The sequence below is a fragment of the Peromyscus leucopus genome, chromosome 1 (assembly GCF_004664715.2).
Source record: "Peromyscus leucopus breed LL Stock chromosome 1, UCI_PerLeu_2.1, whole genome shotgun sequence".
Taxonomy (NCBI): Eukaryota; Metazoa; Chordata; class Mammalia; order Rodentia; family Cricetidae; genus Peromyscus; species Peromyscus leucopus.
This window is the reverse complement of record NC_051063.1, coordinates 189134113-189152409: the sequence shown is the minus strand read 5'-3', so window position 1 is coordinate 189152409 and position 18297 is coordinate 189134113. Positions and strand designations below refer to the sequence as shown.

The 18297-nt window shown below is 37.8% G+C and overlaps 2 protein-coding genes across 2 annotated transcripts in view; one reads left to right on the top strand and one right to left on the bottom strand.

The window, feature by feature from the left end:
* LOC114683972 (zinc finger protein 420-like) overlaps positions 1-18297 on the top strand; it is a 593185-nt gene that overhangs the window by 124216 nt on the left and 450672 nt on the right. The window lies entirely within an intron of this gene.
* Positions 15048-18297, bottom strand: part of LOC114683971 (zinc finger protein 420-like) — a 37092-nt gene continuing 33842 nt past the window's right edge. Inside the window, exon 6 of the mRNA XM_028858368.2 lies at positions 15048-17673. Within this exon, the coding sequence (XP_028714201.1) occupies positions 15722-17673 (1952 nt within the window). The 3' untranslated portion in view covers positions 15048-15721. The remainder of the gene's footprint in view (positions 17674-18297) is intronic.

Below are 18297 nucleotides of genomic sequence, written 5' to 3'. Positions count from 1 at the left end.
CAATGGTTTAGTATTCTCCCTTTGTAACCTGTAGCAGTAGATGAACAGTCTTGTTAAATAAGAAACACAGAGCAAATGCAGAGATGAAAGCCCAAGAGGTCAGAGCTAAAAACCTTACCCTTCACTGCTGCTGTTGTTCTCTTCAGCCAAGAGAACTACTTCCTGTCTGTCTTTTTTATAGACTTTCTATTCTGCCTTCTCATTAGTAAACCCAACCCATGACCTCCTTGTCACTGCCTGTCTGTACAGACCTCCAGGTCTTCTATGCTTGGTATTGAGATTAAAGGTATGTGTCTACATTCTGGCTGTATCCTTGAACACACAGAGATCCACCTAGCTCTGCCTCCCAAGAGCTGGGATTAAAGGCATGCACCACCAATGCCCAGTTTCTGCTATGGCTTGCTATTAGCTCTGACCCCCAGGCAACTTTATTTACTAAATACAAATAAAATCACATTTCAATACAAATAAAATATCACCATATTTCCCCTTTTCTATTTTAATAAAAAGAAAACAAGGAAAGTTGTAACTAATATAAGAAAAACTATATACAAAAGTACAATAACTATATACCATATATACAAGCAATAAATACCTAAGCAATGTCTAGTCCTTTTGTATTTGACAAATTCAGAGAAAATAATTCCATTATCTATTCTGTTTTGATAGGTCCAAAATGTAACTAATTCACTTTCTATCCTAACTAATCTTCAACTATAACTAACTAATCTTCATCTATACTTAACTAGTCTTCAACTCCATCAGAGACCCAAGAAGGAAATAATATTACCTAATAAAAAATGAAAACAGGAAGTGCATGCAAGCAGCTTCCAAAAAATTTGTGAGTTGACAGAAACAGCCAGCTGCCTGGACAGTCACCTGAGGTTTCTCCAGTGTTGGGGCATCATCTTCAGCCTATAGGCTTACCATATCTGACAGACTCATTTGTGAAGTAGGATGTACACAAGGTCAATAGTTTGACCTCACATTGGGTGAGAGCAGTCCATATACCAGAAATACCTGAATTCCAATAGTATCATGTCATGATTCAGAAATTTTAAATTTTGGAAATTGTTGATGTTTTTTTTAATTCAGCTGTCCATTCTTCTTGGCTATGTGTATGTGTGGCTTCATCTCAGCATCCCGTTCTTCTCCATATCTTTCTATTAAATGCCAGTCTACTATTGAGAGGTGTGAGTTTAGTTACTCTTTAAGAATAACTGTTCAGCAAAGGCTGAAGGGCCCCCAGCTGGATCAGGCCCTCTGAATAGGTGAGAAGTTGATTGGATTGATCAGTTTCGGAGGCAACTAGGCAGAGGGACCAAGTCCTGTGCTCATTGCATGAGTTGGCTGTTTGAAACCTGGAGCTTATGCAGGGACACTTGGCTCCGTCTGGGTGGAAGGGACTAGACCTGGCTGGACTGAGTCTACCAGGTTGAGCGCAGTCCTCGGGGGAGGACTTGTCCTGGAGGAGGTGGGAAAGGGGGGTAGGTTGGGGGTAAGGGGAGGGGGTGGGAGGGGGGAGAATAGGGGAACCCATGGCTGATATGTAGAACTGAATGGTATTGTAAAATAAAATATATATATAAATGTAATGCAAACCAAACCAAACAAATAAGCAAAAACCACCTGGCAAGATGGGTCAGCAGATACAAGGACTTGCTACACAGCCTGAAGAACTGAGTTCAATTGCTGGACTGCACAAAAAGCCTGTTATGGTGTTGACCATCTCTAATTGTAATGGAATATTATTTTAAAGTGTGTTAAAAAAAAAAAAAGAACAACTGTTCAGGTGGTGGTGCTGCACACCTTTAATTCTAGCACTTGTGAAGGAGAGGCAGGTGGATCTCTGAGTTCAAGGTCAACCTGGGCTACAGAGTGAATTCCAGGAAAGGAGCCAAAGCTACACAGGGAAAACCCTGTGTTGAAAAACCAAACAGAAAAAAAATTTTTTTGGCCGGGTGGTGGTGGCCCATGCCTTTAATCCCAGCACTCGGGAGGCAGAGGCAGGAGGATCTTTGTGAGTTCTAGGCCAGCCTGGTCTACAGGGTGAGATCCAGGAAAAGCAAAAAGCTACACAGAGAAACCCTGTCTCAGAAAAAAAAAAAAAGAATAACTGTTTCAACTGTTGTTGCACGGCATATCAGAAGCCATCGGCCCACTGCCTGTTCAGCTGCCTTCGAAGAAAAGGGCACTGTACCTTTTCCGGATTGCGAAGGCCACTTCAGGGATGGTGCCATATTGTCGGGCTTCAGAAGATGCCTTTTAATAAAGCCACAACCACACTTGTTTTGGCAAGTATCAATAGTCCTTTGTTTTGTGTCCTGTCTGTCCATTTTGTCCTATTTTTCAGCAGTTGATTCAAGGATATTTTGTTGTCCAGTGTAACTTTTCCCACAATGAAAGTTAACTCCATATGAAGTTTCTTCAATGCCCATATTTTCTCCAAAGTAGATTGGTACTACCAGGAGCTGACTTGTCTCATAGTCATAACAAAAAAGAAAAATTTTCTAAGTTATTAAAACTTTTAAAATGCCATATTCTGTAGATCTCTGAAGGTTTTGAAGATGACCCGTCTATCTTAAATATATCTGCACTATCTTGAAAACATACTTAATATGACTACAAATTCTATTGTAATCTCTAACTACTAACTTTCATTTCTTTATATCCTAATAGTTGGTAATAATAACATTCAAGAATCAGCAAATTACATTACATTGTTAAATGAATGGTATAAGTACAATATCTTGAACAAAATTAGAAATATACACATAGCATTTTCTAACAATATCAATCTTAATATATATAACTTGTATACAATATAAAAAATCCAATTCAATGTAAAGTATTGAAAACTAGTAATTGTCTTTTTCTTTTTTTCTAAACAATAACCTTAAGTCTAATCTCTTTGCTTAGCCCCTTTTCTAATCCTTAACAACAACTTGTATCCAACCCTCCTAAACAATGAAAATTATCCCAGACCCAAAACCCACTGAAAGACAAAAAAAACCACCCAACCCACACCACCTCTTTGGGAATGTGGGCGTCTTATTCTTGAAATTGCTTCCTGCTGGGTATGGGTGAAGGTATCTTTATCCTGAAAAGAAAAATTTTAGGTTAATCGTCAAATTCTAGGGAAGTTAACTATATCCTTTGTTATTCAGTCTGTGCATAATGCCAAAGTTCAGGGTTTATCTCAAGTCCTTATTCAAGTAGTCTTTGAGACGGGATCATCTCAGCTAGCCCTCTCAAAATTGCTCTAAGCATTTTGTAGTCCAAAGCTGATCTGTAGATGATGTTTGTCAGCTTAGTGATATTATTATTGTCCACGTGGAGTTGTTGTTGTTGTGGGGCCCCATCTTCTTCCTGGAGACTTCAGATGGTGTTAGGCCTGGCCGTGATTTCCTGCAGAAAACTGATAAGAGACTCGAACACAAAGACATCTATATGCAGCTAATTGAAGTCTTTTTTTCTAGAATTAGTTAGTACTCTATATGACCATTCATATCTTAACAAAGTTTAAAATGCATACATATCTGTATGTGTTAATCTTGTAAATTTTGATATAAAATTCATACTTTAAGAAAAGTTTAAAGAATCAGAATAGAAGCAAAGAGTTGAGATTAGTAATAGAATAGTCCCTTAATTAATTTGGTTCTTCCCCTGTCCCATAGCAGAAGATGGCTCTTTTATTCTGGCATGATACAGGGAGTTTGCATTTTCCTTTTAACAACATGCTTGAGTTTAAAGAAGGAGAGAGACATTCTCCAATTCCAAAATCAGATTTAAATTTTAATTGAATTGGGACTACAAGAAAATCAATAGTGTTAAATGTATTTAGAGAAGAGCAGAAACAAACATTTTGGAAGACTTATAAAATTTTATAAATGATATAACAATAGGCCATTTTACTCTGTTTCCTGAGCTAGATGATTTGTCCTTTCTCTTCAGATGTCTCATTTGTCCAGTGTTCTTCAGATTTCTTAGCCTTCATTCTCCTAAAAGACAAAAAACAAAAACCTTTCCCTGAGACTAATTTTAGGGAGGTTCCTTTTTGGCAAGTTATTATCTGATGAAATGAAAAGGCATGTGTTACTGGTATGTTAGTTTAAATTGGATGTTCATGCTTGTTGAACTATCATCTCCTCTAATTAACAGGTCTGTCTTGTTCAAATAGAACCTTTATCAATTTTGATGGTATCCATAGCTTATAATCTCCTGTAGAAACAAAAGCAAAACCTCATCCCCAACATATCACATATCCTGGTTTCCATTCTTAGGTCAGCACATCCTTGAAGTATATAGGCTGATTTAATTCTGTAGTTTTTTCTATTATCCAATGTCTCTCTGCAACTGTTGTTCCTTTCTCATTGGCATTGAAAAAATTCAGAGTTAATAGAGCATTATGCAGCCTATTTCTACCCCTTTTTGTTTATTTAGCATATCCTTTAGAGTTCTGTTTGAGCTTTCTATAACTGATTGACCTGTAGGATTATGTGGTATACCTGTAATATGCTTTATATTGTAATAAGCAAAAAACTCTTTCCTTTTAACAGAGATATATGCTGGAGTATTGTCAGTTTTAATTTGTGAAAGTATACCCATGATGACCATAACTTCTAGCAAATGAGTGATTACAGAATCAGCTTTTTCAGAACTCAAAGCAGTTGCCCATTGAAATCCTGAATACGTATCAATGGTATGGGGTACATATTTCAATTTTCCAAATTCTGCAAAGTGAAACATGTCCATCTGCCAGATTTCATTCCTCTGAGTACCCTTTGGGTTACATTCTGTTGGTAATGGTATCTGATTGTAGAAGGAACAAGTAGGACATTTCTTTACTATTTCTTTGGCTTGTTGCCAGGTTATAGAAAAATCCTTTTTTAAACCTTTACTATTGACATGATGTTTTTTATGAAATTCTGGGGCCTCCAGCACATTTTCTATCAATAATTTATCAATCTCATCATTGCCTTGTGCTAGAGGGCCTGGCAGACCAGTATGGGATCGAATGTGAGTTATATATAAAGGATGACTCCTTTTCCTGATTATATCTTTTAATTAAATAAATAGTGAAGTTAATTCTGAAGCATCAGGGATAAATTCTGCAGTCTCAATATGTAATACCACTCTTTCAGCATACAGAGAGTCAATTACTATGTTAAAAGGTTCTGAAAAAGCCATTAATACCAACAGAATAGCATGCAATTCTGACTTTTGAACTGAATTATAAGGACTTTGAACCACTTTACTTAAATTTTCTGATTTGTAACTTGCCTTTCCTTCTTTGTTGGCATCTGTATAAAATGTATGAACTCCGGATATGGGTTTTTGCCTTACAATTCGAGGCAAGATCCAATCAGCTCTCTTTATAAAATCAATTCTATCGCTTTTGGGATATTTGCTGTTAATTTCTCCCCAAAAATTACCACAAGCTCTTTGCCAAGGTTCACTTTCTGTCCATAATTTTTCAATGTTCTCTTTAGTCAAAGGTATGAAAATTTCTGCTGGGTCTATTCCTGCTAATTGACAAAGTCTCACTTTTTCTTTCCAAATCAAGTCAGAGATTATTTTCCACATAAGTTTTTAATTTTTTATTCTGTTTATTTGGTAAAAATATCCATTCAAATATAATATCTTCTTTCTACATTAATATTCCTGTAGGAGAATGCCTAGAAGGTAAAATAACCAAAATGCAATCCAGCTTTGGATCAATACAATCCACATGCCCTTCATGTACTTTCTTTTCTACCAAGGCCAATTCTTTCTCAGCTTCAGGTGATAATTCTCTTGGACTATTTAAGTCCTTGTCACCTTCTAAGGTTTTGAACAAATTAGTCAGTTCATCATTTTTTACCCCAACAATAGTTCATAGATGAGAAATATCTCCATATAATCTTTGAAAGTCATTAAGAGTCTGTAGTCTATCTTTCCTAATTTGTACCTTTTGGGGTCTAATTTTTTGTAGCTCTATTTTATATCCTAAATAATTAATAGAATCTTCTCTTTGTATCTTTTCAGGAGCAATTTGTAATCCCCAGCAAGGCAAAATTTTCTTTACTTCTTCAAACATTCTTTCTAAAGTATCTGCATTTGTGTCAGCTAGTAAAATATCATCCATATAATGATAAATTATAGATTTAGGAAATTTTTTACATACCACTTCCAATGGCCATTGTACAAAATATTGGCAGAGTTGGGCCATTCAACATTCCCTGTGGGAGGACTCTCCATTGAAATCTTTTAACCGGTTGAGAATTATTGTAGATAGGCACCATGAAGGCAAATCTTTCTTTGTCTTTTTCTTGTAAGGGTATTGAAAAGAAACAGTCTTTTAAATTAATAACTATGAGAGGCCATCCTTTTGGTAACAGAGTAGGCAAAGGCATCCCAGATTGTAGAGAGCCCATTGGTTGAATTACTTTGTTAATTGCTCTAAGGTCTGTTACTATTCTCCATTTACCAGATTTCTTTAATAACAAATACAGGAGAATTCCAAGGGCTGGTTGATTCTTCAATATGCTGAGCATTTAACTGTTCTTCTACCCGCTCTTCTAAAGCCTGGAGTTTCTCTGTTGTTAAGGGCCATTGCTGAACCCATACAGGCTTGTCTGTCAACCATTTTAAAGGTAGAGCTGTTGGTGTCTTTGGAAGATCATCAGTAGTTGGGCCCTGTTCTTGTATAATATGGATGGCTGGTGACCACTCATTAGAACAATATCTTCTAATATTTCTCTCAGAAACATGTGCTAGTTTATGATTTGTTTCTGAGATTGGAGGGATGTTAATCTGAGTATTCCATCGTTGCAACAAGTCTCAACCCCACTGGTTCATAGCTATGTTAGCCACATATGGTTTTAATTTTCCTCTCTGTCCTTCTGGACCTATATATTCGAGCCATCTTGTACTCTGTTTCACTTGAGATAATGTCCCAATTCCTAACAGTTGAACGTTTACCTCCTGAAGAGGCCAATTTGGATGCCAAAATTCTGGTGCAATTATGGTAATGTCAGCACCTGTATCTACCAGACCAGAGAACAAAACACCATTTATTCTTATTGTTAATTTTGGTCTCTGTTCATTTATAGAAGTTTGCAAAAAAATTTTCTTTATGTTTTCTCCTGAATTTTCTATTCTCTCTGTTTCATCATCCTGACCAACATGATTTATTCCAATAGGCATTTGGTTATTTAATTGCTCTGCGTAGGGGTTTCCTCTATGACTGCAGGAAAGATCTGAACTGGATTTGCTGTGGGAGCCTGCCTGAGGCCCCTCTGGGAGTTTCCCGAAGGCCAAGGCAAAGGATTACCCTGCTTGTCCCTTGTTGATCTACATTCATTGGTCCAGTGTTTTCCCTTACCACACCTTCTGCATACTCCAGAAGGAAGGGGCCTTCTGTTGCCATTGTTCCTTGAAGAAACATTGTTTCTAGGAATGCCCTATTTACAGTCCCCTTTCAAATGTCCTTGCTTTCCACATCCAAAGCATCTAACATTCCTCAAACCTTTTGAAATTGCTTCTCTTACCCACATATCATCTTGGTCATGAGCCTCAACATTAACTGTGTCTCGAATCCAATCTTCCAAGAGTGTAGATTTTGCCTTTAATGGCCTGATTATTCTCTTGCATGCTGCATTCGCATTCTCAAAAGCCAAAGATTCAATTATTATCTGACTAGCTTCTGAATTCGGGACCATTCTCTTTACTGCTGAAGCCAGTTTTTGTAAGAAATCTGTGAAAGATTCTTTTGGGCCCTGTATAACCTTAGTAAATGACTCAGTTTTCTTTCCTGGTTCCTCAACTCTGTCCCATGCATTCAAGGGTGCCATTCAACATAGAATTAATGTTTGGATATCGTATAAACATTGTGTTTGTACAGAAGCATATTGGCCTTCTCCAACAAGCTGATCCTGGAAGACTTGTATTCCTTTATCCCTCCATTGTTTTTCTATGTTTTTAGCCTCATCCTTGAACCACATTTGCCCCTGGAGCCTTTGTCCATGTTCCAGAACAGCATGTGCCAGCTCCTACCTGTCCTGTGGTTTAATTCTATTATACGTTGACCAGGTGTTTAACATTTGCTTTACATATGGGGAATGCATGCTATAAGATACTATTACCTCCTTAAACCTTCATAAATCTAACATTTCAGTTGGAGTCCAAATATTTTGTGTATTCATTTGATCAGGTAACTGCTATATGGTTATCAGATAAATTAAGGGTGATTGTGTGAAAACAGGCTTTCTTTTTATAACCTTATGATCCAATCTTGAAACAACTTCATTTTTAATTTCTTCTGTCTGAATTTTAATTTCTATATAATTCATTTTAACAGGTTTTTCTAAAACTGTTATCCTGGCATTTAAATTAACTATCTTTTTAAATAGTAATATAAGGATATTACTTATATTTACTTATAAGAAAAGTAATAAAGTGCATAATTTGATCAACATTAATCTTCTCATATAGTTGTTCCATTGTCAGACTGCCTAAAATTTCAAACAAAGCTCAAGTTTCTTCCAAAGTACACATAAAACCCATTTTTTTCTTAATGTGGAAAAAATTTCTCTTCTAAATAGTTTCCTTTAAAATACTGGTATCTTAATTGACTTACCAAGTCTGCATAGAACAGTAGAAATTGGAGGGAATTTCAAAACAGCTACCTAGTGTCCAAGGTGTGAATTCAAAGAGAGAGAGAAAGAGAGAGAGAAAGCAAGCAAAAAAGTGTAGCCACAAGTTCTGGCTAAAAGCTTAAATCCAGCCACATGTTCTCGCTTGAGCTGAGTCGAGACTGGGCTCTGGCTTCCTTAAGCTCCGACCACATGTGTTGTTGTTTCAAAGCTGCATGTAGCTACTGCAATTAGTGGTAGCTCCGGCAGGGCAGGCCTGAGTTGTTTGTAGCACCGGCTTTAAGCAAGTAGCTCTAGCTGTGGTAACGGCTTGTAGCTACAGTCAGTCGGGCCTGAGACCTAAGCTGACCTGGGCCCGGGCTAGGGAGCCAGGACCAAGCTAGGGAGCAGGGCCACCTAGACAGGAAACCAGACCTGCTGCCAAGCCAAGCCAAGCGGTTTTTAGCGAATTCTTGCCACATTGTGCACCAAATGTAGATGAATGGTCTTGTTAAATAAGAAACACAGAGCCAATACAGAGATCTAACAATGCAGATATCTAAGTTGTTTAGCTCTGACCAAGAGGTCAGATCTAAAAACCTTACCCTTCACTGCTGCTATTGTCCCCTTCAGCCATAAGAGCTACTTCCTGTCTGTCTTTTTTTATAGACTTTCTATTCTGCTTTCTCATTGGTTGTAAACCCAACCACATGACCTCCTCGTCACTGCCTGTCTGTATAGACCTCTAGGTCTTCTATGCTTGGTATTGAGATTAAAGGTATGTGTCTCCATGCTGGCTGTATCCTTGAACACACAGAGATCCACCTAGCTCTGCCTCCCAAGAGCTGGGATTAAAGGCATGCACCACCAATGCCCAGTTTCTGCTATGGCTTACTATTAGCTCTGACCCCCAGGCAACTTTATTTTTTAACATACAAATAAAATCACATTTCAGTACAAATAAAATATCAGCATATGTAGCAGCCCCTTTATAGTTGGCCAGAAACTTCTTACAACTGCAGCTGCAATTGAATGCAAATTAACTGATTGATGTGATAAGTCACTATGTGTGACTTATCATTTCTTCAAAGAATGACTGTGTTCCTGAGATTTGGCATTACAACCTTTTTTATTGCTAACAAGTTGTTAATGAGTGGATATATATATATATATATATATATATATATATATATATATATATATATATTTGGGAATTTGTAACAGCAGAACAATAAAGAGCACACATAATGAAGAAGAACATTTGCCCGTGTGTGTAAAGTTACAGAACACTTTTCATTCCCTTGCTCCTGAGAGGCCTTTCTCCCAAGGAACCCAGAGTAGCGGCTGAGAGCTGGACTCTCAACCTCTGCAACATGCATTCTTAGTTCCTTATTCTACATGTCCTCAAGTTCCTTAAGCATAGTGTTATCTCCCCAGGCTTGGATTCCTGATTTCTTAAAGAGTGAGAGGACAACCTGAAAGGGAGAGAGAGAGATGGTTTACATGTCCTGAATTCCTTGTCCCTTATCTTACTTCACTTGCCTCAATAATTCTTTTCATTCCCTTCATTTTAAGTTTTTTTATGTGTATTTTTGTCTGTCTTTATGTTTATGCACCACATACATGCCTGGTCCACCTGGAGGCCATAAAAAGGAATTGGAGACCTAGATCTGAAGTCACAAGCAGCTATGAGCCACCATAAGGGTGCTATAAAATGAACCTAGGTGCTTGGTCAAAAGCCACAAAGCAATCTCTCCAGCCTGGCGCCATTCCCTTCTTGCAGAACAGAGTTTGCATGTTCCAATATTGGTTCCATCCTCCAGGAAGCTTTCCCCATTTCCACTCTGTAGCCTTATTTTATGGGAGGTATATAGGGGATGGTTGTCAGCCTTCCCTGTGTGTTCTATACTTTCTGCTCATTACAGAGATACATAGGTTGGTGCTTCCATTGTAGATACAGAAGGCAGGCAGATTGTGTTTGTGGGCAAAGGCTTCAACAATTGCTAACAGGACTAGTGAGGGAGATGGGTCATAAAGCACTGGCCTATTATGTGTGGTTCTGTGGGGTTGACCCTCAGGACTGAAAAAGAAACCATTAGTAACATTAAAAACCAAGGTAGCAGACCGCAGCATGTTAGGCTAGTCGCTGTAAAATCAAGACCGCACTGAACTCAGGTTCATTGCTAAAGCCAGATAAATAAAATATACTTCTTTTTCTCTTTGTACATGTTACTCATTGAGTGATAACATCACCATAGATGGTTCTATTGGGCTCATTATAAAATCATTTATTTAATTTTATTTTGTGTGGTTGGGTGTTTTACCTACACATATGTCTTTGGATCATCTGTATGCAGTACTCAGATATCAGAAAAGATCAACAGATTCCCTGGACTGGATTTAGAGATGGTTGTGAGCTGACATGTGGGTGCTGGAAATAGAACCTGTATCCTCTGAAAGAGCATCCACTACTTTAATCACTGAGCCACCTCTCCAGGTCTTAGACTTTGTTTTCTCCTGAGGCAGGGTCTCACTGACTATCCCTGGCTTGTCTGGAACTCACTATGCATGCCAGGCTGGTCTTGACTGACAGAGATTCATTTGCCTCTGCCTCCAGACTTGCACCACCACTCCTGGAATTCACCAGATACTTTAAAATGTAAAAATAAGTGTGGAAAATGTAAACAGAATCTACTGTATTTTCTGTCAAAAGGTGAAATAAGACACAATTTCACTTCAAAAAATGTAAAGAAGCTACTTGGGAGAATTTCAAATTTCTCCAGGGTCAACAACAGTTTTGAGGTCAAAATGTTCAATAAGGGTTTCATTTGCTGCTCAAAATTGTGCTCAGGTTGTCAACTGAGCTGTTTTAACTTAAACGTTGTCATGTGAGGTGAGCTCTAACCATACACTAGCCTCTTTTCTTTTAGGAATGAAGTCCTAGTGGGACCCTTGGTGAATGTGTTTGCATGCTGGACTTGGCACAGCTATGCTTGCTCCCACAGATTTTTTTCCTTGCCATTATTTGGAGACATGCAGACCCATTTCTAACATAAAAACAGCTTAAGTTCTGTTTAATGTCGTCCTTTGCTTTAGTGTAATGTTATGCTCACCTTCTATAGTGTCCATGTTTGCATATGAACATGCTAATAATTACCAGTTTTCATTAGTCACTTAATTCCAGTTCCAGGGGATTTAATATATGGTAAGGATTTCTCAAGCCTGTCCCACATGATGCTTTCTATGGTATTCAATAAAGACAGAGCAAAATACTTTATTATGAATAGACAGACATATACATAGTATACAGGCACACAAGGATAGATTCACAAGACAGCCTTCAGGCAAGCACAGATTAAGACTCATGGAACAGACAAACAGAGGATGGAAGGGACAGGGAGCTTTAAGTAGAGGATTCACACCAATTTGTCTAAAAGAGATAATGCAAATCCTCTCCAAGATAATTTTTCTGCAAATATACTGGCAGCTATATGACAAATTAAAAAAAAATCCTGATTTCATATGATCTAAAGTTTACTGAAAGAGGTTGAGTTATGCACAACAGTGTACCTGGATGCATTTCATTCAGTCTTGCCTCGTGCTTGTTGCCACCATAGACACGGAGTGTATATAAGTGGTTACAAAACGAAGAAAACAATATAGTGTAAGGGGTACAGAGAGGTTTTCACTTTGCACAAGTTTACAACTTAAAATGACCCTGGAAATCTGTGGTGAATTAGGATAATAATCTAAAGGTAATCAAGCAGAGGGGCTTCAATCCATCAAACACCTGAAATCTGAATCCCTAGTCTGTCCAACTGGATGTAATTTCATGTTTCAACAAAATCCACTTCTGAGAACACCAAAATATTCTCAAACAATATTTTCCCATGAATGACTTTTTTCTGTTGAAATCTGAAGAAATTACACAATGATATGGATTTGTTCAGTGTAACATACTACCTTTTCTAAGGTCCACAATTTCTGAGTCTTCCTAGTTTTAGTATCAATATTCTAATATAATGCTTTGGAGTTAAGACTAAATAATTTCCATATACTCTCAGTATTTCAAATTGATTTTCCAGCACACTTTTGGGGATTTCTAAGGTGTCTATGAACGTGTACAATGTCTTTTTTTTATAGATTATCTCTTTAAAGCTTCATAGTTTCATGACATATGGATGAAATAACACATGAATTCAAGCTGAAGATATGTCCTCAGCAAAGCAATTTATTGAGTTTTGTTTCATGATGAATATTCTGGGATGTCCTCAATATTAGCATCATGTAAAGGATTTAACAAAATGAGTTTAAATTCACCTGGAGTTTACAAAGCAGGGTGACAATGTACAGCAGGACATAAGGACATCACAATGGTCTATAGTATTTGCTCATGGTTAGCACTTTTCTGAGGGTGGTTGGAGTTTGGTTGAAACATGGGGAATTAGTGTGAGTTCATGGAATTAGTGTGAGTTCATGCATGGAAACATCCTCATTTACATGATATTTGTCACTAAACAGTTTTGTCGCTGAATTTTCATTTGTTTTGCAAACCTGTCTATCACCATCCCTCCAGCCTTCTGAGGTTCCCAAACCCTCTACATTCTGTCTGTGTAGAGCCCTTTTTACTTACCTAAGCACTATCATGGCAGTATAGTTGTGTTCAAGTGCCTCCACTCTAACACAGTGGCTCCAAGTTCCTAAGGCTGCAACCACTTTTATATAGTTCCATTTGCTTATATATGGGCATATCTGCATGTGGGCCGACCCGCCTGGAAATTGATGGAGGAACAATGTCTCGGTTCCTAAGACATCAGAAATAGATGTTTTCCTATGGTCACGGCCACCTTTGAGAAAGGGAAGTTGACACCAAAAGGAGTTGCAACCCTCATGTTGAGAACAGACGCTATAATATCAATTTCCTCTCTGCATGTTTGAAGGAGTAATAGGTTCAGTGTGGTGATATTGTGTTCCCCAATATATTATGCACCCTAATAAACCTATCTGGGGTCAGAGAACAGAATAGCCACTAGATACAGAGGCCAGAATGTAACATGAATCTTAACAGGTCTTATTAATAAAAACAAACCTGAGGCCAGTTATTGGGGCAAATGCTGGAAGACCAGAGAAGCAGAACAAGTCACAGCTTCCTTACCTCGACAATTCCTCAGCTGATCCTGTTTCCTGAGACTGGAAGCCTCTGAGTCCCTATCCAAATGAATGTCAGCTGAACTGTTGCTCCAAAGCCTGAAAGCTTAACCAGCTAAAAGCTTCTAGTTTCTGGTCCTCACGCCTTATATACCTTTCTGCTTTCTGCCATCACTCCCTGGGATTAAAGGCTCACTTTCTGGGTTAAAGGCGTGAGTCACCATGCTTGGCTGTATCCTTGAACACACAGAGATCCAGGTAGATTTCTGCCTCTGGAATGCTAGGATTAAAGGAATGTGCTACCACTGCCTATCCTCTATGTTTAATATTGTGGCTGTTCTGTTCTCTGACCCCAGATAAATTTATTAGTGTGCACAGTATTTCAGGGAACACAATACCACCACATCATAAAAAGTTGGCACACACACCTTTAATCCTAGCATTCCAGAGGTAGAGATCCATTCGGATCTGTGATTTCAAAGCTACAATGGAAACTGAGCCAGGCATGGTGGCACATGCCTTTAATCCCAGGAAGTGATGGCAGGAAGCAGAAAGGTATATAAGGCATGAGGACCAGGAACTAGAGCCTGGTTAAGTTTTTAGGCTGTTAGCAGCAGTTCAGCTTAGATCTGTTTGGATGAGGACACAGAGGCTTCCAGTTCAAGGAAACAGGGTCAGCTGAGGAATTGGCAAGGTGAGGTTAGCTGTGGCTTGTTCTGTTTCTCTGATCTTTCAGCGTTCACCCCAATACCAGGCTCTGGGTTTGTTTTTATTAATAAGACCTTTTAAGATTTGTGTTATAGTTCAGCACGTTTTATGGAAACATTATTCCTGGAGAGATGCAACATATATATGCACCTGTTCACCCCAACTGTGTAGCCGTAAGGTTTCTCTGGTTCTGCCCAGCCCAGCGGTCCCGGTGCCACTTACAAAATAATCACTCAGAGTCTTAATATTATTTACAAACTGTTTGGTCTGTGGCTCAGGCTTCTTGGTAGCTAGTTCTTATATCTTAAATTCACTCATTTCTAATAATCTATAAGTCGCCACAGCCGTGGCTTACCAGTATTTTCACATCTTACTTCTACTTCTGGTGGCTCACAGCATCTTCTTCCTCTCCTTTTTCCTCTCCTAATATCGCTCTTGGATTTTTCCACCTGGTTCCATTCTGCCCTGCCATAGGCCAATGCAGCTTTACTTATCAACCAATCAAAGCAACACATATTCACAGCATACAGAAATACATCACACAGCACAACTGGAAACTGAAAACAGAGCCAAGTGTAACTTGTTGCACCAATCAGCTTTATTTGCCTTACAGGAATATGGGATGGAGTATTTTACTAGATAGAGCAAAAGGGACAAAAAGACAGTTGCCATCATTAAAATACAACCACACCTAATGAATATTGGATTCCCAGAGTACCCATAGGCATATCTACAGGATAAAAGCATCCAGTCTTGGTGACTCAATGTGTCAAATCTTCTTCTAAGGGGTATGGGTTGTCTGAGTTTCTTTATTTGAGTTAAACATATGGAATCTTGTCAGTTTTGGGGATTTCCTGCCTTATTCAGCTTCCCTTCAGAATGGATCATTTCAGTCTCTAGGAAAACTGTTATAAAACAGCATATTCTTCATGCTTCTGCATGTAGTCTGCAGTATGAAATATTTGAGGCTGAACAAGTAAAAAGTTTTAATGAAAATTTTCATACATTGTCACACTATCAGAATTTCCCTCAACATAACCCCTTATTTCCAAGATCAAACATTACTAAAGGTTTTCACAAGTTTCTCATGTTCATAATGATTTTCCAGTGTGAAGCTTCAAGAGTGGCTAAGGATAAAGCTTGGAAAAAGCACATGCCACATTATTTCCTATGGAAATTTTTCTCTCCAGCTATGAATTTTCAAGTGTTTTCTTAGACTTGAGAATCAGGTAAAAACTTTTCTGCATACATTACATTCTCAAAGCTTCTCTTATATGGATGTTTTGATGTGCTCTAAGGCTGGCTCTCTGATTAAAGGATCTCCCACATTGACTACATTTATAAGGCTTTTCTCCTGAATGAATTCTCTGATGAGTTCTAAGATTGCATTTCTCGGAAAAGAATCTGTCACATTCACTACATTTGTAAAGTTTCTCTCCTGTATGTATTTTCTGATGTTTTTTCAGAACAGAGCTGCTGGTAAAAGATTTGTTACATTCACTACATTTGTAAGGTTTCTCACCTGTATGTATTCTCTGATGAGTTCTAAGATGGAATTTCCTCGTAAAGAATTTGTCACACTCACTACACTTGTAAGGTTTCTCTCCTGTATGTATTCTCTGATGAGTTATAAGATAGAATTTACTTATAAAGGATTTGTCACATTCACTACACTTGTAAGGTTTCTCTCCTGTATGTATTCTCTGATGAGTTCTAAGACTGCTTTTCTGGGTAAAGGATTTGTCACATTCACTACACTGGTAAGGTTTCTCTCCTGTATGTATTTTCTGATGTCTTCTAAGATCTGAGGCCTGTGTAAAGAATTTGTCACATTCACTACATTTGTAAGGCTTCTCTCCTGTATGTATTCTCTGATGAGTTCTAAGATAGAATTTCCTCGTAAAGGATTTGTCACATTCACTACACTTATAAGGTTTCTCTCCTGTATGAACTTTCTGATGTCTTCTAAGGTCTGAAAGATGAGTAAAAGATTTTTCACATTCACTACATTTGTAAGGTTTCTCTCCTGTATGTATTCTCTGATGACTTCTAAGATGAGAGACACAGATAAAGAGATTCTCACATTCACTACATTTGTAAAGTTTCTCTCCTGTATGTATTCTCTGATGAATTCTAAAATGGCTTTTCTGGATAAAGGATTTGTCACATTCATCACATTTGTAAGGTTTCTCTCCTGTATGTATTCTCTGATGAGTTCTCAGACTGCCTTTCGCAGTAAAGCACTTCTCACATTCATCACATTTATAAGGTTTGTCACCTGTGTGAGTTCTCTGATGTCTTTTAAGACCAGAAAAGGTATAAAGGGATTTCCCACATTCATTACATATGTAAAGTTTCTCTTCTGTAAAGGTTCTAAACTGGTATTCAAGGTGTGACCATGTATAGAATGGCCCAGTTCCTTGTTTACATTCGGAAAGTCTCTCTCCTCCATGAGTTTCCTGATGTTTTGTAAGATCTGAGCAGCAGATATAGGATTTGCCACAATCACTGTATTTGTAAGTATTCTCTCCAGTGTGGATGCTGTAATGTCTTTCCAAGTCTGATGTATGAAAAAAGCATTTACCACATTCTGTACATTTGAAGGGTTTTTCTCTGGAATGGATCTTGTAATGTACTTTGAGTTGGGACAAATGCAGGAAGGATTTATTACATTTTGTACATTTATAGGATTTCTCTCTAGTATGAGCTCTCTGATGTCTACTGAGGCTTGAGTAAAACTTGAAGCATTTTCCACATTTCCTGCATTGGTGTGGCTTCTTTCTACTATTGGTTTGTTTCCGCATGAAATTATGTTTAGAGTCAAAAGATTTATCATACTCTGTGTTTTTGTGTTCTTTTTTTGTTGTATGGACTATTGGGTGTTGACTAATGACAGAGCAGGAATCTAAAGAGTTTACACATTCTTTGTAATTGTAAGATTCTTCTCCAGTATTCCCACTTACATGTCTATTGATATTTAATGATTCAGCAGAGGCATGTCTGTAGTTAACAAATCTGTCCTTCTTGCTGTTTTCTGCAATGTCATTTCTGTCATACGTTGTACTTTCAGAAGATTCATGAATAACTGTGCCAAGCTCATTACACTGAAAAGGCTTCTCTTGGATATTCACATGATCATAGACAATACGCTTTGTGCCGTGATCCAAGACCTTCTCATATTTATCACATAGGCAATGGTTCTCTAGAAAATGAATACAATTAGGGATGACAGGGTTAATGCATGAATTAAAGATTCAATAAGTGATGTTTTTCTAAGACACATAAAGAAATTCTCATGGATTAAACTCCCAGCAGAGGAATTTCTGGTTCACAATCATTAAATGGAAGCTCATAAGAACCTCCAATCTGATATATATATATATATATAAAACCACAGGGACCAATAATAAGTTTCTCATTCTTATCTACACTGTACCTTGCAGAAGGCAGGAAAAACGGGTGATCAAGTAATAAAGAACTTGGACAAGGGAGCTCTCTAAAGGATCATATGAACAATGATCCTCTATTTTCTTGTTTATGATTTTGAGACAGAGTCACACTGTGAGGCACTGCTGAGATAGGAGCTCAATATAAAACCCATGGTGATATGGAACTCAACATACCCTCTTGCTTCAGTATTCAAAGTGCTAGGTTAAAATCATGCTGTGGCAGTTGGTCCCCTTTGAATTTTCCATGGTGTTTTAAGGCATGAGGAGGTGGAAAGTAATTTTCCACAGAGAGACCATGTTTCAAAAATTAAATAAAAGAACAACATTCTCACAAACAACAGCTCTTTCTCTACTTATAACCAACTGAAATTTTTAAA